The sequence below is a fragment of the Vanessa cardui genome, chromosome 24 (assembly GCF_905220365.1).
Source record: "Vanessa cardui chromosome 24, ilVanCard2.1, whole genome shotgun sequence".
NCBI classification, from domain to species: Eukaryota; Metazoa; Arthropoda; class Insecta; order Lepidoptera; family Nymphalidae; genus Vanessa; species Vanessa cardui.
The window spans coordinates 2416103-2442709 of record NC_061146.1 but is presented as its reverse complement, the minus strand read 5'-3'; the positions used below and the strand labels follow the sequence as shown (position 1 = coordinate 2442709).

Below are 26607 nucleotides of genomic sequence, written 5' to 3'. Positions count from 1 at the left end.
GGAACTGATCAAAGATTGATTTATTTATAATATTTAGAACGAGAATAGCATATCAATGAAAATTTGAACGATGCGTACTTTTTTCTGTCCGGTACTGTATTTAGAATTTGATATTATTAGTGTCTATTTATTATAATTGTGATATATATTAATAAAATTATTATGTATATTCACAGTAACATTGATAACTTTGATAAAATCAGTGATAATCATTGCACGAAAGGATAAGCTTATAACGCCAAGTTTCCGACTCCGCAAAGTAATTAAATCCTTCTTCGGGTAGGATCTTCGTTGCTATAGTAAAATTCTGTAGATATTTTTAGCTTTGCCGATTCACAAATTAATTCATTTTAAAATATAAATATTAATAAAAAAGGATAATAAGATTAAATAGATGATAAAAAGCGTGGAGTTAATATTTTTTGACTTCCGGGCAAGATGTATTATATTGACAGGCTTGCTATCTTCTAAAATATTAGAGATATCGCATTTTCTCACTACACATTTTCGTCTTATTTTTGTTTATATTAACTAATTTAATCGTTTAATTTCATATTTTTTTCACTTTTTTACTTTTAAATTTTTCTATAATAATTCGCTAAGTCCTACCCGTTACGTAGTATTAAATATTTTCATATAAAAATTTTGTTCGATTTTGACCGCTTTTTTTCGTGAATCCTACTCGGATCCACCCCCAGATCATCGCCCCGTACTCGTTTTCTCGATTTCCACTCGGGAAATCGGAAAAGACACCCACCCTCAAAACCGAGGTTACCTAAGCGATCGAAACACGGTCTCCTTACAGGCTTGCTATCTTCTAAAATATTAGAGATATCGCATTTTCTCACTACACATTTTCGTCTTATTTTTGTTTATATTAACTAATTTAATCGTTTAATTTCATATTTTTTTCACTTTTTTACTTTTAAATTTTTCTATAATAATTCGCTAAGTCCTACCCGTTACGTAGTATTAAATATTTTCATATAAAAATTTTGTTCGATTTTGACCGCTTTTTTTCGTGAATCCTACTCGGATCCACCCCCAGATCATCGCCCCGTACTCGTTTTCTCGATTTCCACTCGGGAAATCGGAAAAAAAAGCCCCCCACACCCTCCCAGTTTTCATTTGGTATATCGACTCAGATGACCTTGTAAAGAAAATTAAAAATTTTTGTAACAATTTTCAAAATTAAACTTTCGTTTCGGTTGCTCAGTAGGCTAACTTTTAATTTTTAGTAACGTCATTTTCTTCTCTGGTGGATGAATCTTTCACAAAAATGACGTAATTCAATAATCAGAAGCTATGGACCGTACCTGTCGTGCGGGATAATCTAGTCTGCGACCAGATTTTGGATCCAGATGGATTCGGAGATGGAGACCGCTTCGGAGGCCTCTGTCGAAAAACATCGCCCGCTGGAGACGGATGACTCCGACTCCGGAAGCGAGGGAGCTGAGACGGCGAGACCCACTGCCCACCGCCGCGGCAAAAATAAAGGTAACGTCCTAACCCGGGCTAGGGCCGAACTAAAGGAAAAGGAGGAGGAGGATCGGGAAGTTGCCTTCGAGAGGGCTCTCCGTAGCCGTGCCTTTAAAAAGGCACCAACCGAAAGGAAGGACGCAGTAGTGCCGTCATCGTCGGGCACAAACAGCATGGACCCGGCGACGCTCGGAGCGGAGGAACTGCACGCGGAGGTGGAGCGCAACGTAGCCGCTATCCTCACGGTTGCCAAAAAATCGGGCAACCTCAAGTTCGGCTACATTAAAAGCCTCAAAGAATCGGCTGCCGCTCTACAGGCAATAGCGGAGGTCCTCTTTTCTCGCACCGAGACGGAAGAGACACGGCGTCTGCAGGCGGACAACAACCGCCTTCGCCGAGAGGTCGAAAACCTTAAAGTCGAACTCAAGGCTCACAGGAGGGAGTTCGCCGACATGAGGGCGACCATGACGGCTTCGAGTGGGCCTTCTGCGGCCACGCCATCTAGCGTTGCAATGATCGATGAACTGAAAGAGTTCATCACGATCTCGATCGGAGCGATGCTAGACGCTAGACTCCCTTCCCTTAGAGTTAGCAGCCCACCAGCTAAAACCGAAGAGCTGGACGCACCGAGGCCCTTGATGCCACCCACGGCTTCAGCTCCCAAAAGGCAGAAGCAGGCCAATACTAATAGGACAACTCTAGCTGCAGTGGTACCACCGGCAGCTAGGACGCCCGCCCCCTCAGCTCCGGCTCGTACGGGACAGGAGGAAAGCTGGGCCACGGTTGTCCGGAAAGGGAAAAATAGGAAATCTTCCCCACCAATCGCGAGCAAACCCACAGCCACCTCGGCGGTAGCTCCGAAGAAGGGCAAAATATCCATGCCCCGCACCGCTGCCGTCATCATCTCTCTACAGCCTGAGGCAGAGAAGAAGGGAGTGACGTACGCTCAGGTGCTAGAGAAGGCCGAGCAAAGCGTCGACCTGTTGCAGCTAGGCATAGGGGAAGGTATGAAGATCCGCCGCGCTGCCACCGGTGCTAGGGTCCTGGAGTTGCCCAAGTCGCAGAGCCAGGAACAGGCTGGGCGACTGGCGGATAAGCTCCGCGTCGCCTTGGATGGAGTGGCTAACGTCGTTCTACCCCTGAGGATGACTGAGTTGAGGATCACGGGGCTGGACGACTCCGTCACTAAGGCTAAGCTGGCGACAGCCATTGCCAGGGTTGGTAACTGCCCCGTTGACTCTGTGCGGGTCGGGACTATCGCCAAAGGTCCTGCGGGGGTAGGCATGACTACCGTGAGGTGCCCGACGGTGGCGGCTAAGACCCTGGCCAACAATGGCAGGCTCCTTGTGGGATGGAGCTCTGCTAGGGTCAGGGTTCTGGAGCAGCAACCTCTTCGCTGCTTCCGGTGTTTTGGTCTCGGGCACACAAGAGCCCTCTGCCCGTCAAAAGTTGACAGGAGCTCGCTGTGCTACAGATGTGGAGGTGCAGGGCACCTGGCACCGTCATGTTCTGCAACAGCCCGCTGCGCAGTCTGTGCAGAGGCTGGGAGGCCCTCAGGGCACTCGATGGGTGGAAGGGACTGCAACCCTCCCCACACGAAAGGAAAGGCGGTTCAAGGAACCAGGACCGCCACAAGTGAATGTAGCCGCCAGGCCTCGGAGGAAGCTCAACGAACCAAAAAATGCACGGACAACTAAGCTTCCTCCAAGCGAATATAAACCACGCCGCCGGAGCGCAGGACCTGCTTCTGCAGTCCATGGCGGAGTGGCAAGTAGACCTCGCGGTGGCTTGCGAGCCTTATTTCGTCCCTCCTCTACCTCACTGGGTGGGGGACTCGGATGACACCGTGGCGGTCCTCACGAGGAGCGGAACGGGGCCCCCCCTCTCACTCATCGAGAGGGGATCGGGCTACGTAGTGGTGGGGTGGGGGGAGTACGTCGTCGTCGGGACGTACTTCTCCCCTAACCGTAGCCTGGTTGAATTCGAGACCTATCTCGGCTTAGTCAGAGCTGCGGTGGCCAGGCAGTCGCCGAAACCGATAGTGGTTCTCGGCGACTTAAACGCGAAGTCGCGTGCCTGGGGCAACCCCTCCACGAATCCGCGAGGGAGGGCCGTCCAGGTGTGGGCCCTGCTCTCCGACCTGTCCCTTCTCAACAGGGGGCAGGTTCAGACCTGCGTGCGCCATCAGGGGGGTTCCATGGTGGATGTTTCATTCGCCACCCCTGTCGTAGCACGCAGAGTGGTCGATTGGAGAGTGGAAGAGGGCGTGGAGACTCTATCGTACGCGAGGCGTACGCGGGAGGTTCCGCACTCAAGGCGCCCCCGTCACCGAGACGATGTCGCCGGAACTCCTCCTGCGCCTGGTCGGGAAACTCTTTCCCCATCCAGGCGAGCATGTCCCTCCGCAGATGGCCCCCCACTCCGTGATCGAAGACACAGTGGCTCCACCACTGATCACGGAGCGGGAGATGGAGATGGCTCTCAGCCGCCTGAGGGCCAAGAACACAGCGCCGGGTCCGGACGGGGTTCCAGGGCGTGTTCTGTGCGACGCCCTGGAATTCCTAGGCGCAGGGCTTCGGGAGCTGTTCGACGAATGTCTGTACAGCGGACAGTTTCCGAAGCCTTGGAAGGAGGGAAAGTTGGTCCTGTTGCCGAAGGAAGGTCGGCCGCTGGATTCCCCTTCGGCATACAGACCAATAGTGCTGCTGAACGAGACGGCCAAACTCTTCGAGAAAATTCTCGCAGCCCGTCTCGTTCAGCACCTCGAGGAGGTCGGTCCGGGCCTTTCAGAGGCTCAGTTCGGGTTCAGGGCGGGCCGGTCGACGGTCGACGCCCTGGACGCCTTGAAGGTTCGGACGACGGAAGCGGTAGCCCAGGGGCAAGTCGTCCTGGCGGTGTCGCTTGACGTGGCGAATGCCTTCAACAGTCTCCCGTTCGAGACGATACGGGAGGCACTCCGATACCATGGGGTGCCAACCTATCTGAGGAGGCTGCTGGAGGCTTACCTCCAGGACAGGGAGGTCCTCTGGGCGGGGGTCGACGGGAGGTTGGTCCGGCGTCGGGTGGGCTGCGGCGTTCCACAGGGGTCGGTTCTCGGCCCAATCCTGTGGAACGTCGGTTTCGACTGGCTCCTGCGAGCTCCGGTCCTTCCCGGGATGGGGGTGTTGTGCTACGCCGATGACACCCTCGTCACGGCGACTGGCCGGGACTTTCGGGAGGCGGCTCGCCTCGCCGAGGTCGGAACGGCTCTCACCGTGGACCGTATGGGAATGCTGGGCCTGAGGGTCTCCATAACCAAAACGGAGGCCCTCCTATTCCACGGTCCACGGAGGGGACCCCCACGAGGGGCGAGTATCACCGTCCGGGGGACGGTGATCAAGGTGCAGGCCCAGATGAAGTATCTGGGCCTCATCCTGGACGGTCGATGGAGCTTCGGGCAGCATTTTGTGCATCTCGGCCCGAAGCTCATCAACGCCGCCGCCGCTCTTGGCCGCCTCCTTCCGAATGTGGGGGGGCCGGGATCGCTGTGCCGGCGTCTGTACGCCGGCGTAGTGAGGTCGATGGCGCTGTACGGTGCCCCGATCTGGGTCGACGCCCTCACCGCTGATAATCGGGCCCTGCTGCGGAAGCCGCAGAGGGTCATTGCGGTGAGAGGCATCAGAGGGTACCGTACGGTGTCGTGGACTGCGGCGACACTTCTCGCGGGCGATCCGCCCTGGGAGCTCCAGGCGGAGGTGCTCGCGGAGGTGTACCGGTTCCGGGTCGAGGCAAGGAACCGCGGCGACCGTCCAGGGTTGGCGGAGGTCGGGCGGATCAGGGCTCTAACCCAGCAAGCCCTGATCGCCCGATGGCAGGAGGATCTGGGGTCACCCACGGCGGGCCTGGCGACAGTGGAGGCGATCCGTCCCCACTTGAGTCGCTGGGTCGCGAGGAATAAGGGCACGCTCACCTTCAGGATGACGCAGGTACTTACCGGGCACGGATGCTTCGGTAAGTACCTGCACGGAATAGCACGGCGGGAGGCGTCACCATCCTGCCACGAGTGTGGTGCGCCAATCGACACGGCGCACCACACCCTGAGTGAGTGTGCCGCGTGGGGTCCCCAGAGGCACTCCTTGGCGGCGTCTATGGGCGGAGACCTCTCGCTGTCGAGCATCATTAACGAAATGCTTAGCAGTGAGACGTGTTGGTCGGAGATGCGCTCCTTCTGCGAAAACGTGATGTCGCAGAAGGAAGCCGCGGAGCGGGAGCGGGAGAATGCCGCTACAGACCCGCTCCGCCGTAGACGACCGGGGAGGAGGAAAAGGCGCTACGCGCACCTTCTCTCCCCGCCTGAATAGGCGCCGCAGGGAAAAGGGGGGGTCTCAGTACCCCGAGAATCCCCCCTAGGTGTTGGAGGCCAGCATAGGCGGGTCGACCGTCAGGGCGTCACGGTAGCATGCGTAAGCGATCCCGTGGCGCCCGCCGAAGGACGGAGAGGGTACCGCTGGTTTTTTAGTGGGTAAACCCGGTGGTCCTGGGTGCACTCGGCGTCCAGGAAACTGGGGAGTCCCACACACCCCCCCACTTCCATCACGTGGGGGAAGCGCGTAAAGCGTTTTTCCAGCGATAAAAAAAAAAAAAAAAAAAAAAAAAAAAAGATGTATTATATTAAAAAATAATTGTATTTAAGTCGAGCCGAACTGGTCCAGCGGTTAGAACACGTGCATCTTAACAGGAAAAGCACCACTATATATATATATATATATGTGCTTAATTTGTGTTTATAATTCATCTCGTGCTCGGCGGTGAAGGAAAACATCGTGGGGAAACGTGCACGTGTCTAATTTCATTGAAATTCTGCCACATGTGCATTCCACGAACACGCATTGGAACAGCGTGGTGGAATATGTTCCAAACCCTCTCTCTCCCCTTAATGGGAGAGGAGGTCATTAGCCCAGCAGTGGGAAATTTACAGGCTCATACTTTACTTTTTTACTTTAAGTGACATTACTTTGTAATATAAATATTGGAAAAGAGTAAATAATGAGTTTCTTGTTAGTCCTTCTGGGATGAATCTATATTCCAAAGTCATGGTTGCTTCACTTAATATATTTTGTTACATGACGACTCAAAAGTGTTTGTAAAAACCTACTCAAGTAAAGTATATTTTAATTTTGATTATGATATCAAGGAGCAGAGGTTTGCTAGTTCATAGAAACGTGTCACAACACGGGTCATAGCGAGTTCAATAATAAATAATAAATATTGGAAAACATCACATACATTACTCTAATCCCAATGTAAGTGTACTTAAGCACTACTAAAGCACTTGTGTTATAAAAAATATTACTAAGTAACGACGGTACCACAAACACCCAGACCCAAGACAAATAGAAAACTAACAAACTTTCTACATTGGGAATCACCCGGGACCAAAGAGTGGCGTACCCATGAAAACCCGTGTACACACTACTCGACCACGGAGGTCGTCAATAACGAAGCATTACTTCTGAGTTTTTATGTACTTAATTTGCGTTTGTATATCGAATTGCGGAAACATCTAAATATTTTCTTTAAAATAAAGATTTTGTAGACATTACGGGTTGTAGCTTCAAGTATATAGTGTAAACCCAGCTTCAAATATTCGGGACCATTAAATAATTAACAATATTTAACATAATATAATATTTTATTTCTCCAGTTTGTATTACATTCGTTCCTTATCTTTAGTTTTCTAAATCTGATGTACAATTTATGTCAAATTTAAAAATATTATTTTCTACTTTTTTATTTATTAAAAATATCATATCAAACCAAAAAGTATTCATTACATTTATTTGTGTGATTGAATTTAAAGTAATAGCCAGAAGTTATACAACCTTTAACGATAATTTATAAATATTTTATTAAAAGTAATTTATGGGCTTACAATAGTTAAATAAGTAAAACTCTATTAAATTCCCTTCCTCCTTCGAATACACGAGCATAGGGTAAGTATATCGTGACGTATAATTTGAATTACTTCCGGTATGGGAAGCTGTTTGCAATAATCTTTGATCATTGTGAAGGGGAAAATTTGCTTCAATATATCGTATGCTATGCTAGAAATAAGTATATAATATAGAATTTTCATTAATTTTATTTACATATCGGATTATCGCAATTTTCGATCTCTCGATCCATAGTATATATTGTGGGCTGAGAAGTGTTGGTCCAAATAACGAGCAATTGGTAATCAAAGATTTTATTAATTCAAAATTTTATTACGAATACAACAATTAGAACAATTAAAATTACTAATTACTTTACTATAACACTGATTCTAACTTCTTTATTTTAATCACTTCACTTTCACTATGTACACTCTATGTAGAACGCGACAGTTTCTAGTAGTGAGCTGTCCGCCTGACCGTACAGAACTGAGCTGGCGTTTCAATAGTTGTGGTTTTGACTTCATTTCCGACATACATATATTTTCAATTTTAATAAATATAATAATAGCCGAGGTGGTCCAGTGGTTAGGACACGTGCATCTTAACCGATGATTTGCATTTGTTTAATTTATGTTTGTAATTCATCTCGTGCTTGGCGGTGAAGGAAAACATCGTAAAAAATCTTGCATGTGATTAATTTCAACGAAATTCTTCCACATATGTATCCATCAATCTGCATTGAAGCAGCGTAGCGGATTATGCTCCAAAACTTCTCCTCAAAGGAGAGGAGGCTTTAACCTAGCACTGGGGAATTTTCAGTCTGTTGATTAAATATAATTTAAATATAAGACTGTTTGTTTGCAACTTTATGAAATCATTTTTAAAAGTTTATATACAAAAAATAGATAAGCGTCCTAATCGTGTTTACTGAACGAAATCGCTACTTACAAGCGCATAAATAGCTAGCGCTAAGCGATAAAGCCATGCCTTGTACAACGATGTTCTATACATTATTTAATTATATTAATATAACGTGTATAATAATAAGTTTTACTAATAATAATAATAACGAATCATACAAATACTTGGGTATATCGGAAGCGTTAGGCATCAATGTGACCGACATGAAACAACAACACACTGTACTGGGACCGATCTATAATCACTGACAGAACTGTTGTCGCCAACAGGCCTGATATAGGTTGCCGACATGTGGGAAGTGGATACAGCAGTTATTGTGCCGATAGTCATTTCAGTGAATGGTCTAATGGCCAAGAGCCTCGACCAACACCTTAAGAGGCTCTCGTTAGGTAGCTGGGTCAAGGGCCTGAGGCAGAAGACAGTACTCCTCGGCACGGCGCGTATTGTGAGGAAGTTCCTCTCGCTGGAACCCTGACCACCGGTGGCTTGGACCCTGTCCCCGCCACTGGTTGGCCTCTGTGTTTTATATTTTTAAATATATTTTATAAAATTTGTATTTTATATTTAAAAATGTAATATATATGAGTAAAAAAAATAAATAAATGAAAGTTTTACTATAGAAATGTAATTACTCAGTATACAATTAAGTGCAACATACAATAAATAAAAGTATATCAATCCGTTACCGTTCCGGGTCCGAGCCGCCGGTAATTTATTAGATTTTCTCGACTTGTGATTCCGACTGCGACGTATGCGAAGTATTCGTTTATTTTCATGCAGGATAAACAACAAATTCAATTGTATTCAATTCGTATAAACATTCTACATTCTGAGCCAGAGGTATGTTTACATTTAATTCCATAGTGTGGTAAGATTTTGTAGTGCTTTTATGAGCCTACAACAATAAAGAATATTTTGATTTTTGGTGCCCGCGACCTTGTACTCGTTTAAATTTACTAAAAAAGTATCAGTTACCTGTCAGTGAAAGTCCATCAAAATCGGTCCAGCTGTTCCAGAGATTAGCCGGAACAGACAGACAGACAGACAGACCGACAAAAATTGTAGAAAATGTTATGTGTATACATGTCAATGCATTGAGTAAAAAGGGGCTATTTTAATATTAAAAACCGACACTCCAATATTATTATGTGTAAGAGTAAGATAAGATATGTTTAGATAAGTAAGAACGTACATCTTAACCGATAATTGCGGATTAAAACCCAGGCAAGCACCACTGAATTTTCGTGTGCTTAATTTGTGTTTATAATACATCTCGAGATCGGCGGTGAAGGAAAACACCGTGAGGACACCAGCATGTGTCTAATTTCAACGAATTACAGCCACATGTGTATCCACCAACTAGCATTGGACCTGCGTTGTGGAATATGTTCCTCACCTTCTCCTCTAAGGGAAAGGAGACATAAGCTCAGCAGTGGGAACTTTACAAGCTGTTACCGTAACATATTTTATTGAATGTAGCGATTCTAACAAAAGCTAAAACCAAATAAGACAGACAACGTGCAGACAATTGTAAATTATCTCGCTTGTTAAAAGACAATTAAAAAAAAAGAAAATGTGAATCGTAAGATTTATATAAAATATACCCACACAAACGACTTATCTTAAGTACAGAAACGCACACACGTACAACTAAACAGTATTCTACTACTTATAATTTTTTAGCTCGAATAATTATTTAGTATTTATATTTTATTCTAATTTCAAACTAGCTTATATTGATTTAGTGTGACTGTATTATTTGGCTGTATATTTTCATTATTGTACAATCAGAGTAAGAAAACCTTCGTCAGTATTCAAATTATTTTCTTTATTAAGTCGTAAACTCTTAGTACATATTTAAACTAAAGCACTAATCTGACAACGTACAAAATTAAACTTACATCGTATGATAACTTGGTTCAAAATAGTGTAACATCTTTGGGCTACGTCTAGCTCTATATCAAAATGAAATCTTTTTATTGGCGTAATTACTCATCAAAAATTTAAATTGGATTTGATAGCTTCTACTGAATTGTCAAAATATGTCTGTCATATATTCTCGATCGGTAAAGCAGATTATCGCTCATACTGAGCACACGAAAATAGATCTTAAGGTGACAAATCTTTTCTTACACCAACTGTACAACAACAACAACAACAGCCTGTAAATTCCCACTGCTGGGCTAAAGGCCTCCTCTCCCTTTGAGGAGAAGGTTTGGAACATATTCCACCACGCTGTTCCAATGCGGGTTGATGGAATTCACATGTGGCAGAATTTCTATGAAATTTGTCACATGCAGGTTTCCTCACGATGTTTTCCTTCACCGCTGAGCACGAGATGAATTACAAAGACAAATTAAGCACATGTATCAGCGGTGCTTGCCTGGGTTTGAACCCGCAATCATCGGTTAAGATGCACGCGTTCTAACCACTGGGCCATCTCGACCCCAACTGTACAATCAATTAAAAAAAACCTCGTTATTCGAATAATGTTCTATTTTTTTTTCAGTCAGTGTCGGTAACGGTATCAGTGTTGACTCTGGCTTTCATCTCAGTGGATCGCTGGTACGCCATCTGTTACCCACTCAAGTTTAAATCAACGATCAATCGCGCGAAGACCGCCATTTTTGTCATATGGGCTGTATCTTTATTGTTCAGTAAGTATTATTGTTACATTTCATAAATATAGCAAAAAAAAATAATTAAATTCCTTCGTCCCTGGGTACTTAGCACCCGAAATTTTTCCCAATTTATTTTTAATGGTTCTAAAATAGATGGTTTATAGATGATAAAAAAGCGTGGAGTTAATACCTGTTGACTTCCAAGCAGGATATATTAATTTAAATAATAGTATTCACTAACATGACTGTATTTTTTAAATGTTGAAAAAGAGTAACTAATTTTTTAAATCCTTCGGTGGTCATACTTACCATTTTACTCTAATTTTTTAGCTCGTTCAGGTATCATAAGAAAAAAATATGTCCTATATAGAATTTAAATTTATTAAGTTGACATTTAACCATACATAAAAATAACTCTATCAATGTATCATTAATTTCATGAAGGCATGAAATTAATGAGCAAAACTTTTCTTTGCCGCATTGCTAAAAAATGGAATTACCTTCTAGCACACGTGTTCCCTTCCTTATATACCCTGTGTTCCTTTGAAAGAGACTTGAGGAAGCATCTTGTGAGGTTCCATGGCGAGGGCGGTTAATTCAGCTCATTTCCCCTGACTGTACTATCAGTCTTTATTTTTGGAATCCATTAGTGGAGCCATTTGCGTACCACGAATTAAAAAAAAAGAATATGCTGTTAATTTTTTTTTTTTTAGATACTCCTGAATTGGTAGTACTAACAACAGTGAAGACAGTCCCGCTTCGCTTTGAGTTGGAATACCTCGTCCAGTGTACAGCGATATGGTCATCAACTAGCGACCTTGTGTGGCATATCATTAAAGTGGTTTTTATATACACGTAAGTTTACATACAACATTATTGAAGTTTCGACAACCAGTTGATACATAGGAATCACAGCGTCAACAAAGCCAACCTTTCAAATGAAAAAAAATTTAGAATTTATAGAATAATCGAGACAGTTTGTTATAATCATTACATCATTATTAATATTCAAACTCTTTTCTGTATTTAGAATATCTTACAAATTATGTTAGTATAGGACCTTTTAAACTGCAAAGTATTTTAATATACTTACTCATGAATAGAAGTACCGTATTGTATCGCTATCGTAGTTATTAATTTAATATACTTACTGATGCCGAAGAAATAATGTTAACAACGCTATCGTAGTTATTTAGTAAAGAAGGTATATTATTCAATGCATTATTGCATGCATATATAATTGTATTTAACTAGCATGACTTTGTATTTTTGATGTTGAAAAAGAATAACTACTGAGTTTCTTGATGGTTCTTCTCGTTAGAATCTACATACCGAACCGTTGGTAGCTACAACCAATATAGTTGTTATATGACGATACAAACAAAAGTGCTTGTAAAAGTCTACTTGAATAAAGTATATTTTGATTTGATTCGATTGTACGAGAAATTGAATCATTAATTTTATTTACTAAAAATATTAATTATACCTGTCCGCGCTTTCACTACAAACTACTATAGAGCCTACTCTTATTAAATTTCGTAGAAATATAAAATGAGACGTATAAAAAATGTTCAAGGTTTAAATGGAAAATTATTCAAATTTAACGTTTTAGTAAATAAGATCGACATCATATTTTACATTAATTTTTCTCACCGTTTTACTTTGAGCATCTTTTAAATGTGTTTAGTCATAATACATTACAATAAAAATATTGTAATTTTATTAAAAAAAATACTTTGAAAATTTACTTGACTGTTTTTCTGACAGTAGTTAATCACTATCACTTAACGCAGTTTTAAAAGGTTCTATCCTAACGTAATTTCACTAAAAAGTAAATAACATAAAATTTTAAATTTACTTAAGATATTATAAGATTTTAACTTTGATGTAAAATATTGCAAAACTCTTTTTTTAATTAAATGTTGTTTATGTATGTATATGTTATTCCAGAATACCTCTTATCTTGATGACGATGGCGTATCACCAGATCGTTAGGATACTCTGGAGTTCGGAGAAGATTCCAGGACACGCGGAAACTACGAAACTTGCTCCAGCTGAACAAAGTTAGTATGGCTACATATTAATGATTAATTAAATTAAAAAAAAATGTAACACGAATGACTAAACTATGCTTTACAGATCTTTATTTATTTATAATTGAACACAATTACCATCACTACATAACTTTAATCGGTTACAAGAATATTTCAATACATAGACGGTTAATTAGTATGTACGTATGTAAGAACAGTAAATACCACGACCGATACAAACAGACTCGAACCTAATCGACCGACAGTCAACCGAACATTAACCCGTTACTAAGCGTTGTGCCGTATTTATGTGATTCCGCTCGGCTCTGTTTGAGAAGAGGGTAGTTCTTGTAAGAGTATATATAAAACTCCAATGCATAACATCGTATTAATATTCATTTAGTATTTTGTCGACGATGGCCCAGTGCCATGCTGGTTCAAACCCAGCCATGCACCACTGAATATTCATTTGCTTTATCTCGATCTATATTGTGTTTATCTTCTCATCACGTGCTCGAATATGTTCCTCAAAGGGAGACAACAACAACAGCCTGTAAATTTCCCACTGCTATTTTAAGGGGGGGGGGGGGGGGGGGCTTAAAATAGCAGTGGGAAATTTACAGGCTGTTGTTGTTGTTGTTGAATTTTGTTAAATCAATATCATATAGAGATCTTATAGGGTAGACAAATAAAACACGTCAATAGCTTGTATTTCGGGATAGAGTTTTCGATACATTTTTAACTTTTAACTGTGCTCTCATCAGAAACATTGCATTTATTATTTTATTTTATGGAAAACAAACAGAACAACAGTATAGAAATATTGAATATGACAATAAGATAAAACATAAACCAATCAAATTTCCATCAATATCTAACACAAATAATAAACGCAAAGTAACAAGGCGTCTCCATCTCTGCTTTTTATTTGTGTAATAAAGAAAATTTAAAATTAGAATTTGAACAATTTAAAAATATTATATACTATACAATAACCACTGATTATATATATATATGTATATAACTCTGTTTTACATTCTTCATCAAAAGTGTAACACCTCGCCTCATTGCCTCCACTGGTGACAGGAGGGATGGTTCGTTTTTTGCTCAGAGGATCGGAATTGCGATCCAACGGGGAAATGCTGCTAGCATTCTTGCCACCATTCCACGCGGTCAAGATTTATACAGTAACGAGTTTTAGTTCATATTTGTATATATTTAAGCATTTAAATTTATTAATTCATTTATTAAAAGTCGGTTCGTTCCGCTTATTGATGACTGATAAGTCACACAATTATTACAATTTGCCAAAGACTCATAGCTATATGATTTAAAAAAGACATACCGAGTATATCAAAAATCAAAAAGGCTACATTATACAATCAAATAAGATTGAAATTGAAAAATGTACAGTAAAGAATGTGCCTTGCTTAACCAGTCCAGATACATAAGTTCTTTCTTATAAGCCATAATTGTATTTTATCTCATAGCTACTGCAATTTCCAAATGGTTCAAAGATTAGTTCGATTGCATTAGCGAGTGCAGTCCTGCGTTTAAAAACGAATGAGTTTTGTTGTTCTACTACAGTTTAGTCAGCGTTCTGTGAGAACTAGAAAATAGAAGGAGAAAAATTTTGCTGCGAAGAATTCGTATGCAAAACGCTTTAAAAGTCTGTAGAGGTAATCTGAAGAAAATCTCGAAATAAAAAAAATCACGAGCCATGATGAAGTGTTCAACAATGACCATAGATGCTGTGAGAAATTTTGACCATTGCTTGCAACGTCAAACCTTGGCACCTATCATGTCCCAAGTGCTTGTGGGAACACTGCCTCACTCACTTTTTAAAAAAGTAAAAAAGTAACAGCCCGTTAATTTTCCACTGCTGGGCTAAGGCCTCCTTTACTATTTTGGTACAAATCGTTCGAATTACGAATAAAATCTTAGGATTTTGAAAAAATATTGTTTATATTCGCCGCCTTCCACAGGTATGGCATTATCAGACTTCTATTCTGTTAAAAAAAGTTTCAGGGTGGTACAAAGCGTTAGGCCAAAAAAATAAAAATTACTCCTTTGCAGTGGTATGGCGGCCATTGGGAACTCGACGATTATTAGCTGTGCAAAAATTAGCCTGGTACAAATGGTTGAATTATTTTATTAAAATTAATGTATTCGCGTCGGTATGTCAGGCTGTAAGCCACACCCGAGAAGTACCTATGGCACTACTGGCTACTTCTTTTTTTTCAACTATCTGAAAATACAAGCATTTTTGTGGAACAAATCGCTCGACACTCGTTATTTTTCCGACGCGTTCGATCAAAGCCCTCGCGATTGGGCCGCTGGTGCAAGCGCTACGACCATCAATTTCCTTTTTGCCTTTACGTAATTAGATCCCTGAAGAACTGCCATACTGGTAAAAATGACCAAATATTTTGTCATTATCATCTCCCGGTCTATATATAGTGGTGCCTGCTTAATTTATAAGATGCACGTATTCTAACCGATGGGCCATCTCAGCACTACACTCTTTAAACCGGACCATAATTTATTATTTATTTATTCTACTACAAACTAGTATAATATATGACGGTCTTGAGATTGCATAAAGTACCGTCAAGTCTGTGGATTATATGGAATTATTTATGATGGCTGTTTATGGCATGAATTGGAGATGCCGCTCCTATGAATCGCTCGCTAGAGTTTTCCTCGGGGCCTCATTAGTGCTTATAGAAGCGTGGGCCCATCCTAGCTGACACCTTCCTTGGGGAAATTATAACATACTTAATAAACCGATACAAATTTATTACGCAATTTAATTTTAGCTTAAGACAGAAGCGAACGCTATGAAGTTTACCGAACTGTTCTCTTAATATTTGATTGCGGAGACCAGCTTCGGACAGTTGTATTTAGTTAGGTACTTGAATTAGTTACAACAACAACAACAGCCTGTAAATTTCCCACTGCTGGGCTAAGACCTTCTCTCTATTCGACCACGCTATTCCAATGCGTGTTGGTGGAATACATGCGTTAAATAATTTCTATAAAATCCTCACGATGTTTTCCTTCATCACCAAGAACGAGATGAATTCTAAATACAAATTAAGCACATGAATATTCAGTAGTGCTTGTCTGAGTTTGAACACGCAGTCATCGGTTAAGATGCACGCGTTATAACCACTGGACCATCTCGTCTCCTCCATTTTATATATTTATTAACTCTTTATTGCACTCAAACTTAGAACTAAAAATTACAATTTTTCTATACAAAATTGAGAGGTGCAACAGGTGGCCTTATCGCTAAGCAGCGATCTCTTGCAGGGCAGAAGATCATAATATTGACATATATGGGAAGGGTACAGTAATTTAAGTCAGTGTATATAAATATATACCATATAATATACATATATACTATCATAAATACATACATAAAATATATATAATAAAAATAGGAGATAATAACAAAACAAAAAAATTATCAACGATAACGACTGCTTCGTATAACTAATGAGACAAGTAAAAGTCCTTAACCATCCTTTTAGAAACGGCTAATGACTGTGCGCGCCTTTTAGCTAAGGATAATGAGTTCCAAATTCGAGAAGCTTCAGCAGTGAAGTGAAGTGACTTAGAATAGTAAGAAGGAGAGATTTTAATTAATTATTATCGTTCAATAAGATTCACGTATTATATGCGTCAAATTCTCTTTCACCAGAATACATTAAAAATTGTTTCCGCATATTTTAAGTCAACACGTACAGCGCTCTCAATAAATATAGAGCTTTTGATCACAAATCAAATTTTATGGTTATTGATTGTTTTACTGAGCATATTATAGCGTGTTTTCGTTTGGCTTAAGACACAAGCTGAAGCGTGACTTCTATGATAGTCTGACCTATATTTTATGTGTGTTATTTTATAATGAATTTAAGTTTGATCTGAACTTATACTAATATCAAAAATGCGATAATGACTCTATCTGTTCCTTGCTCTTTCACGACAAATTTACCACATTTGATGAAAAGGATATGGGAAGCTTGAACTCCTGGAGACTTCTAAGAGCATATGCCACTTTTTCTGCATAAAAATAGTATATATTCTAATTAAAAATAAGCCGTTGATGTCATATATAGTGACACTAGCTAACCTCCCCGACTTCGCACGTCTAAAACTGTCAGTGTTTCTCTACCATATTGTGCATGTATTTATAAAGCTTCTTCTTGAAAAAATCTGTCTATTAAAAAAAGCCGCATCAAAATCCCTTGTAATTATAAAACGGATTTTGATGCGGTCATTTAAGATCTAAGCAACATAGGGACATACAGCGGTGAGCGACTTTGTTTTATACTATGTAATGATATTGCATAGATACTATTAGAGTTGTACCGATATCGTACCTTTCCATACTCGTCTCGATAAGCTGTGATTACTTACTATCTTTTGGCACTTTTTCCGTGACAATGTTACATCATAAGCAGCACCTATTTTTAATTATAATCTGTATATCATTGTGTTAATCGATAATTTTATCGGTAGTTGTCTGTTAGGCTCTTTCGATATCGTGAAACATTTATTCTACGGCTTACATACTTTTGTGTTCCAGTTTCAGTGACTGTCTCAATATTATTAAGGGCACAAGCGAGAATATAGCCTAGATTTCGTATTTGGAATCGAACGAACTGATGTAATATAAATTCCTTTGCCTCAAAAAAGAATTGCGTAACTTTTAATTTGTAACCTGGAAAGTTCTGGTCTTGTACCGAAATTACACTCAATAAAGCTAACGAATGAAAGAATTGAGTGAACGAAATTACGATTGATATACGGGGCGCCGGTATCCGAAATATCTCGATTCTCTGTTTCATCATAAATTAAAAATGGAAAGCGCTACTTAACGAAATTTCATTCATTCAATTTATAATAGGGAGTAATGAGGCAGATGTTTCGTCTTTTTCTTTAATAAACTAAATAATTGACTTTGAAGTAGGTCGAATATTTGATTTCGTGAGAGAAAACAGAAATTTGCGTGAATAAAAAAAAAAGACAAATTTAAAAGTATTTCCGTTTCATTATTCTTTCACATAACGATTGATTCGAAGAATTTATTGTAAGAAATAAATATATGTCCCTTTGTGAATTAACTCTTATTTTATTTATTTACATGACTATCAATATTTCGTATCTTTGCTATTATATAACTCAAAAGTTATGTAATAAATAACAAAATTCATATCTGATTGCTTTTATGTCACAACATTTTTAAATTAACAATATTAAGAGTTTTTTATAAATAGTGGATCTTAGTGGATAATCGTGAAACAGACGATGTGTTTTGGATTTTTGAGTTCGCAGTATAGCCCGGCTGCTAGTCAAATTTTAGGGGTATTCATGTATACGTATGTTTCCTCTCGTTTTGAGGAGAAGGTTAGGACCATATTAAACCACGTTGCTCCAATGCGTGTTGGTGGATTCTCATGTGGCATTATTTTGCTCCGCAATCATCAGTTAAGATGTATGCGTTCTAACAACTAGGCAATTTCAACCGACTTCAAAAATATTTTTTTGATAGATATACTGTAAGCTTTTCTTGACTGACATCGGCTGATACGTCATATAATCGTAAAACGACTTTTAAGTAGTCTTATATTTTTCATTTTACTTGGGAGGATTCTAAAAGTGTTAAATACGCAATTATTTTTATTACTTTTAAGAGCATATCTATTTGTATTAAAAGAGTGTTTTGTTTGAAGTCGATTTTACTTTTTGTTAATTTTTTTTTATTTATGGCCCTTCTAAATATATATATAATAAAAAATGTATCCCTTTGTTAATAAAATGATATTCTTTCAGCTCAACTAACCTCACGACGAAAGGCAGCGAAGATGTTGGTAGCGGTGGTGATAATGTTCGCCGTTTGCTACTTTCCCGTTCATCTGCTCTCTGTGCTCAGGTTTGTTATTTAATTAATTAATCATCATCCTCCTGCCCTTATCCCAATATTATTTTGGGGTCGGCGCAGCATGTCTTCCATACTTCTCTGTCAGACGTCATCTCACAAATAACATTCTTTCTAACCATATTCACACAATCCATCCATCGTTTCCTTGGTCGTCCTCTACCCCTATATCCATCCACATCCATGCTCAAGGCCTTCCTCACAATATGTTCCTCATTCCACCGCATTACATGCCCATACCATGATAGCCGCGATCCTCATAACTTCTCGGCTATCATTTATTAATGCTGATACTAAATATACTACTGGGGAATTATGGGATGATAGGTCAATATGTAGGTTTATTTTTATAAAATGCACAATTTATTACAGGTACTTAATTAGATACTGTATTGCTTAAAATTGTTTCATAAATAAGCAATTATTTCTCATACGAAATAAAGGATCAAAAATAGTTATAGTGAGAGTTATAAGCGAGAGATAAATACATATACATTTATCATCTCGGACTGTTTTGTAGATCCTCTTAAGGTGGACTATAATAATAGTAATAGTATCTCCTTGGGTATAGCCTCTACAAATTATAAATATTTCTCTACTATATTACATATAAGAATATACGAATAATAATTTAAAATAGTAAGACAAAACATAAACTAGAGGAATTGTGGCAAGAACGCTAGAAGTATTTTCCAATTCAATCGTAATTTTGAAGCAAAAAAAGGATCCAGACTCCAGACAACAGTGGAGGCAATAAAGCGAGGTGTTATACTTTTAATGGAATTTTTGCACATCTATTTCAAGGTCAAAGTGTTTCAACTTTATTTTGAAATGATGTGCTTATAAGCGGCTTACAGTAAAGTGAACTGACAGACATCTTTCTGGTTGATGTTCCCCTCTCTTTCCCTTTCTTACTGTCTCTTTCTATTATATGACATATGAAAATATATTATACTTTTAATAAGATTTTTTTTTTATTGAATTATGCTCTATATTGTTTATTTATTGTGTTAGTTTAATACATACTATAGTACTATAGCGACTTCGTTCTAAGCCGTTCCTCAATGCTACTCTTTTTATAATATAAATAAGCAAGTATGAATAAATGATTACCTTATGATAATCACCACTCTCCACAGATATTGGCACTCTAAGAAATAGTCATTTTAGATGCCAAAAGCTCTACCAACTTCGAATTAAGATGTTTATAAATAAATTAATATGAGACAACATCACATACATTACTCTTATCCCAATGTAAGTAACTAAAGCACTTGTGTTATGGAAAATCAAAACGGTATCACAAATACCCAGACCCAAGACAACATAAAAAACTAAGGATAATCTACATCGACTCAGCCGGGAATCGAACCCAGGACCTCGGAGTGCGTAACCATGAAAACCGGTGTAAACACCAGTCGACCCCAGAGGTCTTCATGTTAGATCATCTTTACCCGTAGATACACTGGTTCACACAACCTTCTTCAAACCACAGTATAACACTAAGTATTCCTATTTGATGAGCGTGTACCTTACCTGACGGGCTTGCACGAAGCCCTACAAGCAACGAAGAAAGAATTATTTTATACTTTATCAAATTATACTATCAAGCTTGCAGGTCTTGTACTTAGCAATCATAGATTTGTCACTGAATTTTATACATTTTTAATTTATTAAGAAAATAAAATTTCCAAAAGCTTTGTTTTTTTTTCCTTAACCATAGTTTGATATAAGTTAGACTCGAGTAATATTTAAAGATCATTTGAGACAACTATTCACCGAATGTCGTTATTCGACAAAGAACAAGAAATATTCAATTAATTCTAAATACCGAATAGTGAATATTCGCGGAATCTCTCCTAATTATTATGACTATTGATGGTTCATTAAATGTACAAAGCCAAGCCAATATGGCCTAGTAGTTGAAACCTGTGTATATTAATTGGTAATCGCAGATTCAAATCCAAGCAAGAACTACTAAATTTTCATGTGCTTAATTTGTGTTTATAATTAATATCAAGATTGGCGGCGAAGAATAAGCATCATGATTATACAGCATGTGTCTAATTTCAAAGTATTTCTGGTATAAGTTCCAAGTCTTTTCTTCAAAAGAAAGAAGAAACTTTAGCCTAGTAATGGGATATTGTTAACGTAGAAAACCGAGACGAGAGCCAATTAACTATACATTCTTAATTCAGAGAATTCAAAATTTACGGACACAAATATGTGTTTTAATACCTTGTCAGAATAATCAAAACCTTTTTGTTAATTCGTTGATCAAAACGAAAAGTTATTCAACTATAATAGTTGGTTTATTTAAGAAATTGTGATTTATTTTGGAGATTCTTAATTAAGTTTCTGTTCTTCATTACTAGATAACGTTTTACGAGATATATTTATTGAAGTCGTTCTTGATTATACACATTCATTAAACGAACATTACATATTGACATTAACAGCCTGTGAATTTCCCACTGCTGGGTTTTAGACTTTAGCTACCTCTACTTTGAGGTCCTATAGAACATATTCCACCACGCTGTTCCAATGCCGGTTTCTTCACGATCGAGCACGAGATTATATATAAACATAAATTAAGCGATGAATATTCAGCAGTGCTTGCCGGGGTTTGAACCTACAATCATCGGTTAAGATGCACATGTTCTAACCACTGGACCAGAGTCCTATTCGAATCAACGAAATAACTGTATATTTTTCAAATGTATTTAACGAAATTATTAAACATGTCAGGTATCGACATATCTAAAGAAATTCAACGTTGAATTGAGCATACATCAATCGAACCGACCTTTATTTAATAAAAATGTAATAAATTATTTCGATACAATCTTCGGAACAACGAAAGAATACATAAAATTACTAAGCAATAATAAAATTAAACTTCCCCATATGATACAAGCGTTCGATCACATTCCACACAATGACGAATTTATTATTGAAACTTTTAATTAGCGTTTATGTGCGTCAAAGTCGCATTCTTGTGAGAATTCCTGCAAACGCAAAAGTATAATCAAAGATATGCAAATATCTTAATATCAACAAACATATACATATCAAATCAAAACATATATTCAAGTAGGCCTTCATAAGAACTTTTGAATCATTATTTGTCATTTAACAACTATGTTAAGTGAAGCTACCACAGGTTCAAAAAGTATATTCTACCGAGAGAAAACAGCAAGAAACTCAGTAGTTAATCCTTTCCAACATTTATAAACACAAGGTCATGATAGATAATAAAATTATACATATTATATATGTATGTAACACATCTTGCCTGAAAGTTAACAAGTACTAATTCCAAGCTTATTATCTCTATAATCTTTTATTGAATAATATGCCATTTTGCCAATGTATTTTTTACAAATGACTTGAATGAATTCAATTGTGCCGGCAAAGTTAAAAATGTCTGCGGAAATTTACTATAAAAATGGATACCTTGCTCCAAGAAGTATTTTTTGAGTTTGCGGAGTCAGAAACTTGGCGTCATAAGTTCGACTATATCCCAGTCATTATATACATTTGGTATTATAAATATATAAGATGGTCTTTTTGAGATTTCACGTGACCTGATTGCCAGCCTGTCTACCTATTTGAAATAATATTTATATTAATTTTCGTATCCTTAGTATTAGTTACAGACTTCTAAAATTTAATGCATTTTTGCATAGTGTTCATTTCTGTAGTCATTTTTGTATTCTTATCTACGTTGTTTTATAAGCTTTAATGAGCGCTTATGAAATTGGAGATTAATTAAAATGCTATGTTATAAAATTATGGATAGTTAAATATTACTCTTTATAAGGTAATAAGTAATGTAAAGTCCACTAAGTCAAAGTCCACTGCTGTGAATAGGCCACGTTTCGTTTTTGAGAAATAAGTGTAGAGTATACCTCACCAGGCTGCTCTAAGTGGGATGGTAGATTCTCATTCATCACGTACATGTTTCATAAAGATGTTCTGCATCACTGCCGAGCACAAAATGAATTAGAAATTCGAATTAATTAATTGATTTCAAAGATATGAAGTACATGATATTTAAAGCTGTTACTTTGTGTTTTTTTTTTATTTCGAACGATGGTGTAAATTGATTTTTAGTTATTAGGGGTTTGAATAACAAAAGTTTTTTTGGGAATTTTCGAAACCTATAAGGTTTATTTTGGTTTCGATGTAAAATGTTAGTCACATTTGCGTCAAATTTGTGTCAAATAGTTTTAGTACAGTTAGAATTGGAGTTTATGGACAAAAATTTACTTACAGTTACATGTTTCCGCTCCCTAAAATTAACTCATTTTTAAATTATTACAATTCAGTAAATTACAATCAAGAATCATCTTTAATTTTCTACACATCTACGGCTCGAACTGTTCAAAACCATAACTGGGACAAAAATCGGCTCACGCTACTAATATGTAAGATTGCGCTTACAAAAAAAGAAAGTTTAATTTATGGCTTGATATAAAAACATTGTATTTCTCATTACAGATATGTGCTCGATATGAAACAAAACGACGTCATCACGTTCCTTGCTCTCATATCGCACGTTCTCTGTTACGCGAATTCAGCCATCAACCCATTGATTTACAACTTTATGAGCGGTAAGTTCAACTAAACATATAACTAATTGCATTTATTACTTAATTACCAATTTCAACTACAGCAACGCTTCTTGGGCATATATTTTGCCTATGGATACCATATATCGACCTGAGATGGCCCAGTGGTTAGAACGCGTGCATCTTAACCAATTATTGCGAGTTCAAACCCAGGCAAGCACCACTATATATATGTGCTGAATTTTTGTTTATAATTCATCTCGTGCTCCGCGGTGAAGGAAAACATCGGGAGGAAACCTGCATGTGTCTAATTTCATCGAAATTCTGCCACATGTGCATTCCAACGACCCGCAATGGAACAGAGTGGTGGAATATGTCCAAGCCCTCTCCTTAATGGAACAGGAGGCCTTATCCCAGCAGTGGGAAATTTACATTTACTTTACTTTCTATTTACTTTACTTTTTTTTACTTTACCATATATCGATAAAAAATAATAAAATTATGATGCCACCTGATTATAAAAACAGGCGTAAAAAAAGGATACAACAAAGGCATATCTGTAGGAATATAGACATAACAATAATGATAATAAATAGATTATATACTATCATTATTTAGTCTACTCAGCATTTTTGCACGGTTTTCTGACATTGACAATTTCCAGCCCTAAAGCTACTTCAATTTATTGGAATAAATAAACTTAATGATTTGAATTGAAGTCCGAACCCAAGGCCGAAATCTGTTGAACAAATAAATCAGTTAACAACTTGACTCAAATATCTGTTTAACTACCTAAAATTAATTCCACCAAGTAATATAAAATCTGTATGTTACGAGTATGTGTATTAAAGAATCATCGTGAATATAAAAAAATGTGTTATAAAATTTCACAGGTAAATATCGAAGAGAATTTCATCGAGCATTCTGTTGTTCGGCAAGACTCACACACGATACGCTGACCACGATGACTCGTTTAACAACATCCAAGAAGAAATACGACCAATCAGAGAAGCTCCAGCGCTGCGACCATATGTCGTTAAAACATCAAAATCCAATACAAGTTCCTTTATCAAGACACAACTATAACCACACATCGTTAAAAGAACAAGGCTATGACCACACTAAATTTAATCGTCATTGTGGTCACATGTCTCTACAATGCCTCAAATGTGACACAAAAATTGATAAAACTTGTGACCACATGTTTTCAAACTGTCACAAATTTGACCACATAAACTTGAAAGGTCAGAATTGCGATCACATGTTTCATAACAATAAATGTAATTTACTGAACAACGGCCAAAGACGATACAAGAATTTTTGTGCTTATAATAATAATTGTTCTAGAACATAATCTAGCAAGGATCTATCTGAATAGGATATGTTAACAGTTATATTATCGGTATACATAGATTAGGATAAGTATAATTAAGAACAATTTAAATTCCAATAAAATGTTCGTTATTGTCAAAAAAGTTTTAAATAAAATTAGAAAAAAGAAGCAGTGATTGGGTGTAAATGACTTAATGTTTGAGAAGTACTGTGTGTTTACAATAAGGAATATTTGTTTTTAAATATTACTAGCAAATTTAGTGTAGCACTACTGTTTGTTTGAGGGTTGGGCTATGAAAACCCGTCTGGGTAGGTACCACTTTTTATATAAAACTGATGGTGAATTTAAGTGGTCACCACTGCATATAGACATTGGAATTGTAGGATATATGAAACATTTCTCAAATCATCAATGCGCTAAGAACCTTGGGAAGTAAGATGCTCTTGTGCAATCACCCTATAAACTGCATAACTATACTAAGTATTGCTATTTGATAGTAGAATCTGAGATGAGTGAGTATTATCAAACATATAGCTTGCCACATTTTTATAGATAGATATAGATAAAGTTTTATCTAAAGCAAATTTAAATACAATGAAGTTGTGTGATAATATTTGTGGGTAATTAAAAAAAGAAAAATTAAAAATGTGTTTGTGTGTTTATCTACACTAATATTATAAATGGAGTTAATCTGTCTGTAAGGCTTTTACAAGAACTTTTGTATCGTCGTTTAAAAACCATTTTAAGTGATTCTACCACCCGTTCTGAAAGTAGAACCGGTGGTAGAATCTCGCATTCTATCGAGAAGAACCCGCATTACATTGCTCTTCTTCATCATTTAAAAATACAGTCTGTATGTAATATATCCTGCCAACAACAAGAATTAATTCCACGTTTTTTATATACTTAGCCCAAAAACCAGTACCATATATCTTTGAATAGCTGACTTCGCACGGGTGCATCCAGTGGCGTAGCTAGGTGAGGAAGGGCCCTGCTGCATAGAAAAATAATCGGGCCCTCATTTCCCATCCCACTTTCACTAATAATTACCCTTTAAAATTATAGATACCAAATAAGAAATCTTGTGCGCAGGGTCGTGATTTTCTAGCTTCAGAAGCTTAAGGTTAAGTTTGGAGGGCCCCCTGAACTTCGGGGCCCTGGTGCACTGCACCACCTGGCCCTACGATAGCTACGACACTCGGTGCATCAGTTATTAAATTAAATTATTTAATGTACTCGTAAATTTAATGCATGTATACACTCATGAACTGCGTAGCTTTTAATCAATTAAAACTTTTTTAGAAATGGGTTTTGGTTCTGTAGGTTACCCCCTACAAACAAACGAACAAATTACGTCTCTCTATAATATTATTATAGATAAAAGATAGATAGTATATTTTAATGTTAATTACAACGAAAGAAAATTTAATTATACTTTGATCTCTACTGTATATTTGTCTCAGAAAATAATTTTATCATGTTATTTAATAAAGAGTATTAAAACTATCTAGTCGAACTATATAAAGTATGTTTTTTACTGTTAGAATAATGTATGTAATTTGATTGTTTCTTATTTATTAAATTTAGTTTTACATTAATTATAATCTTGTAAATATAAATGTCTTTTTGTATAACATAAATTATAATAAAATCTAGAAATATACCTAACGTTGTTTTATGTGTAGCAGCCTTTAGTTCCTATAATTTTTCCTTTGTCCAATTAATAAAAGGTAAAGTTTTAAAAAATCGGATACATTTTTATTTATAATAAATAATTTTATAGT

At 38.1% G+C, this 26607-nt stretch overlaps 1 protein-coding gene across 1 annotated transcript in view; it reads left to right on the top strand.

Annotated features, from left to right (window-relative positions):
• Positions 1–25265, top strand: part of LOC124540201 (orexin/Hypocretin receptor type 1-like) — an 89085-nt gene extending 63820 nt beyond the window's left edge. Inside the window, exons 3-8 of the mRNA XM_047117661.1 lie at positions 10825–10972; positions 11650–11791; positions 12887–12999; positions 18811–18910; positions 23420–23532; positions 24384–25265. Coding sequence (XP_046973617.1) covers positions 10825–10972; positions 11650–11791; positions 12887–12999; positions 18811–18910; positions 23420–23532; positions 24384–24844 — 1077 coding nt within the window. The 3' untranslated portion in view covers positions 24845–25265. The remainder of the gene's footprint in view (positions 1–10824; positions 10973–11649; positions 11792–12886; positions 13000–18810; positions 18911–23419; positions 23533–24383) is intronic.
• The last annotated feature ends 1342 nt before the right edge of the window (positions 25266–26607 follow it).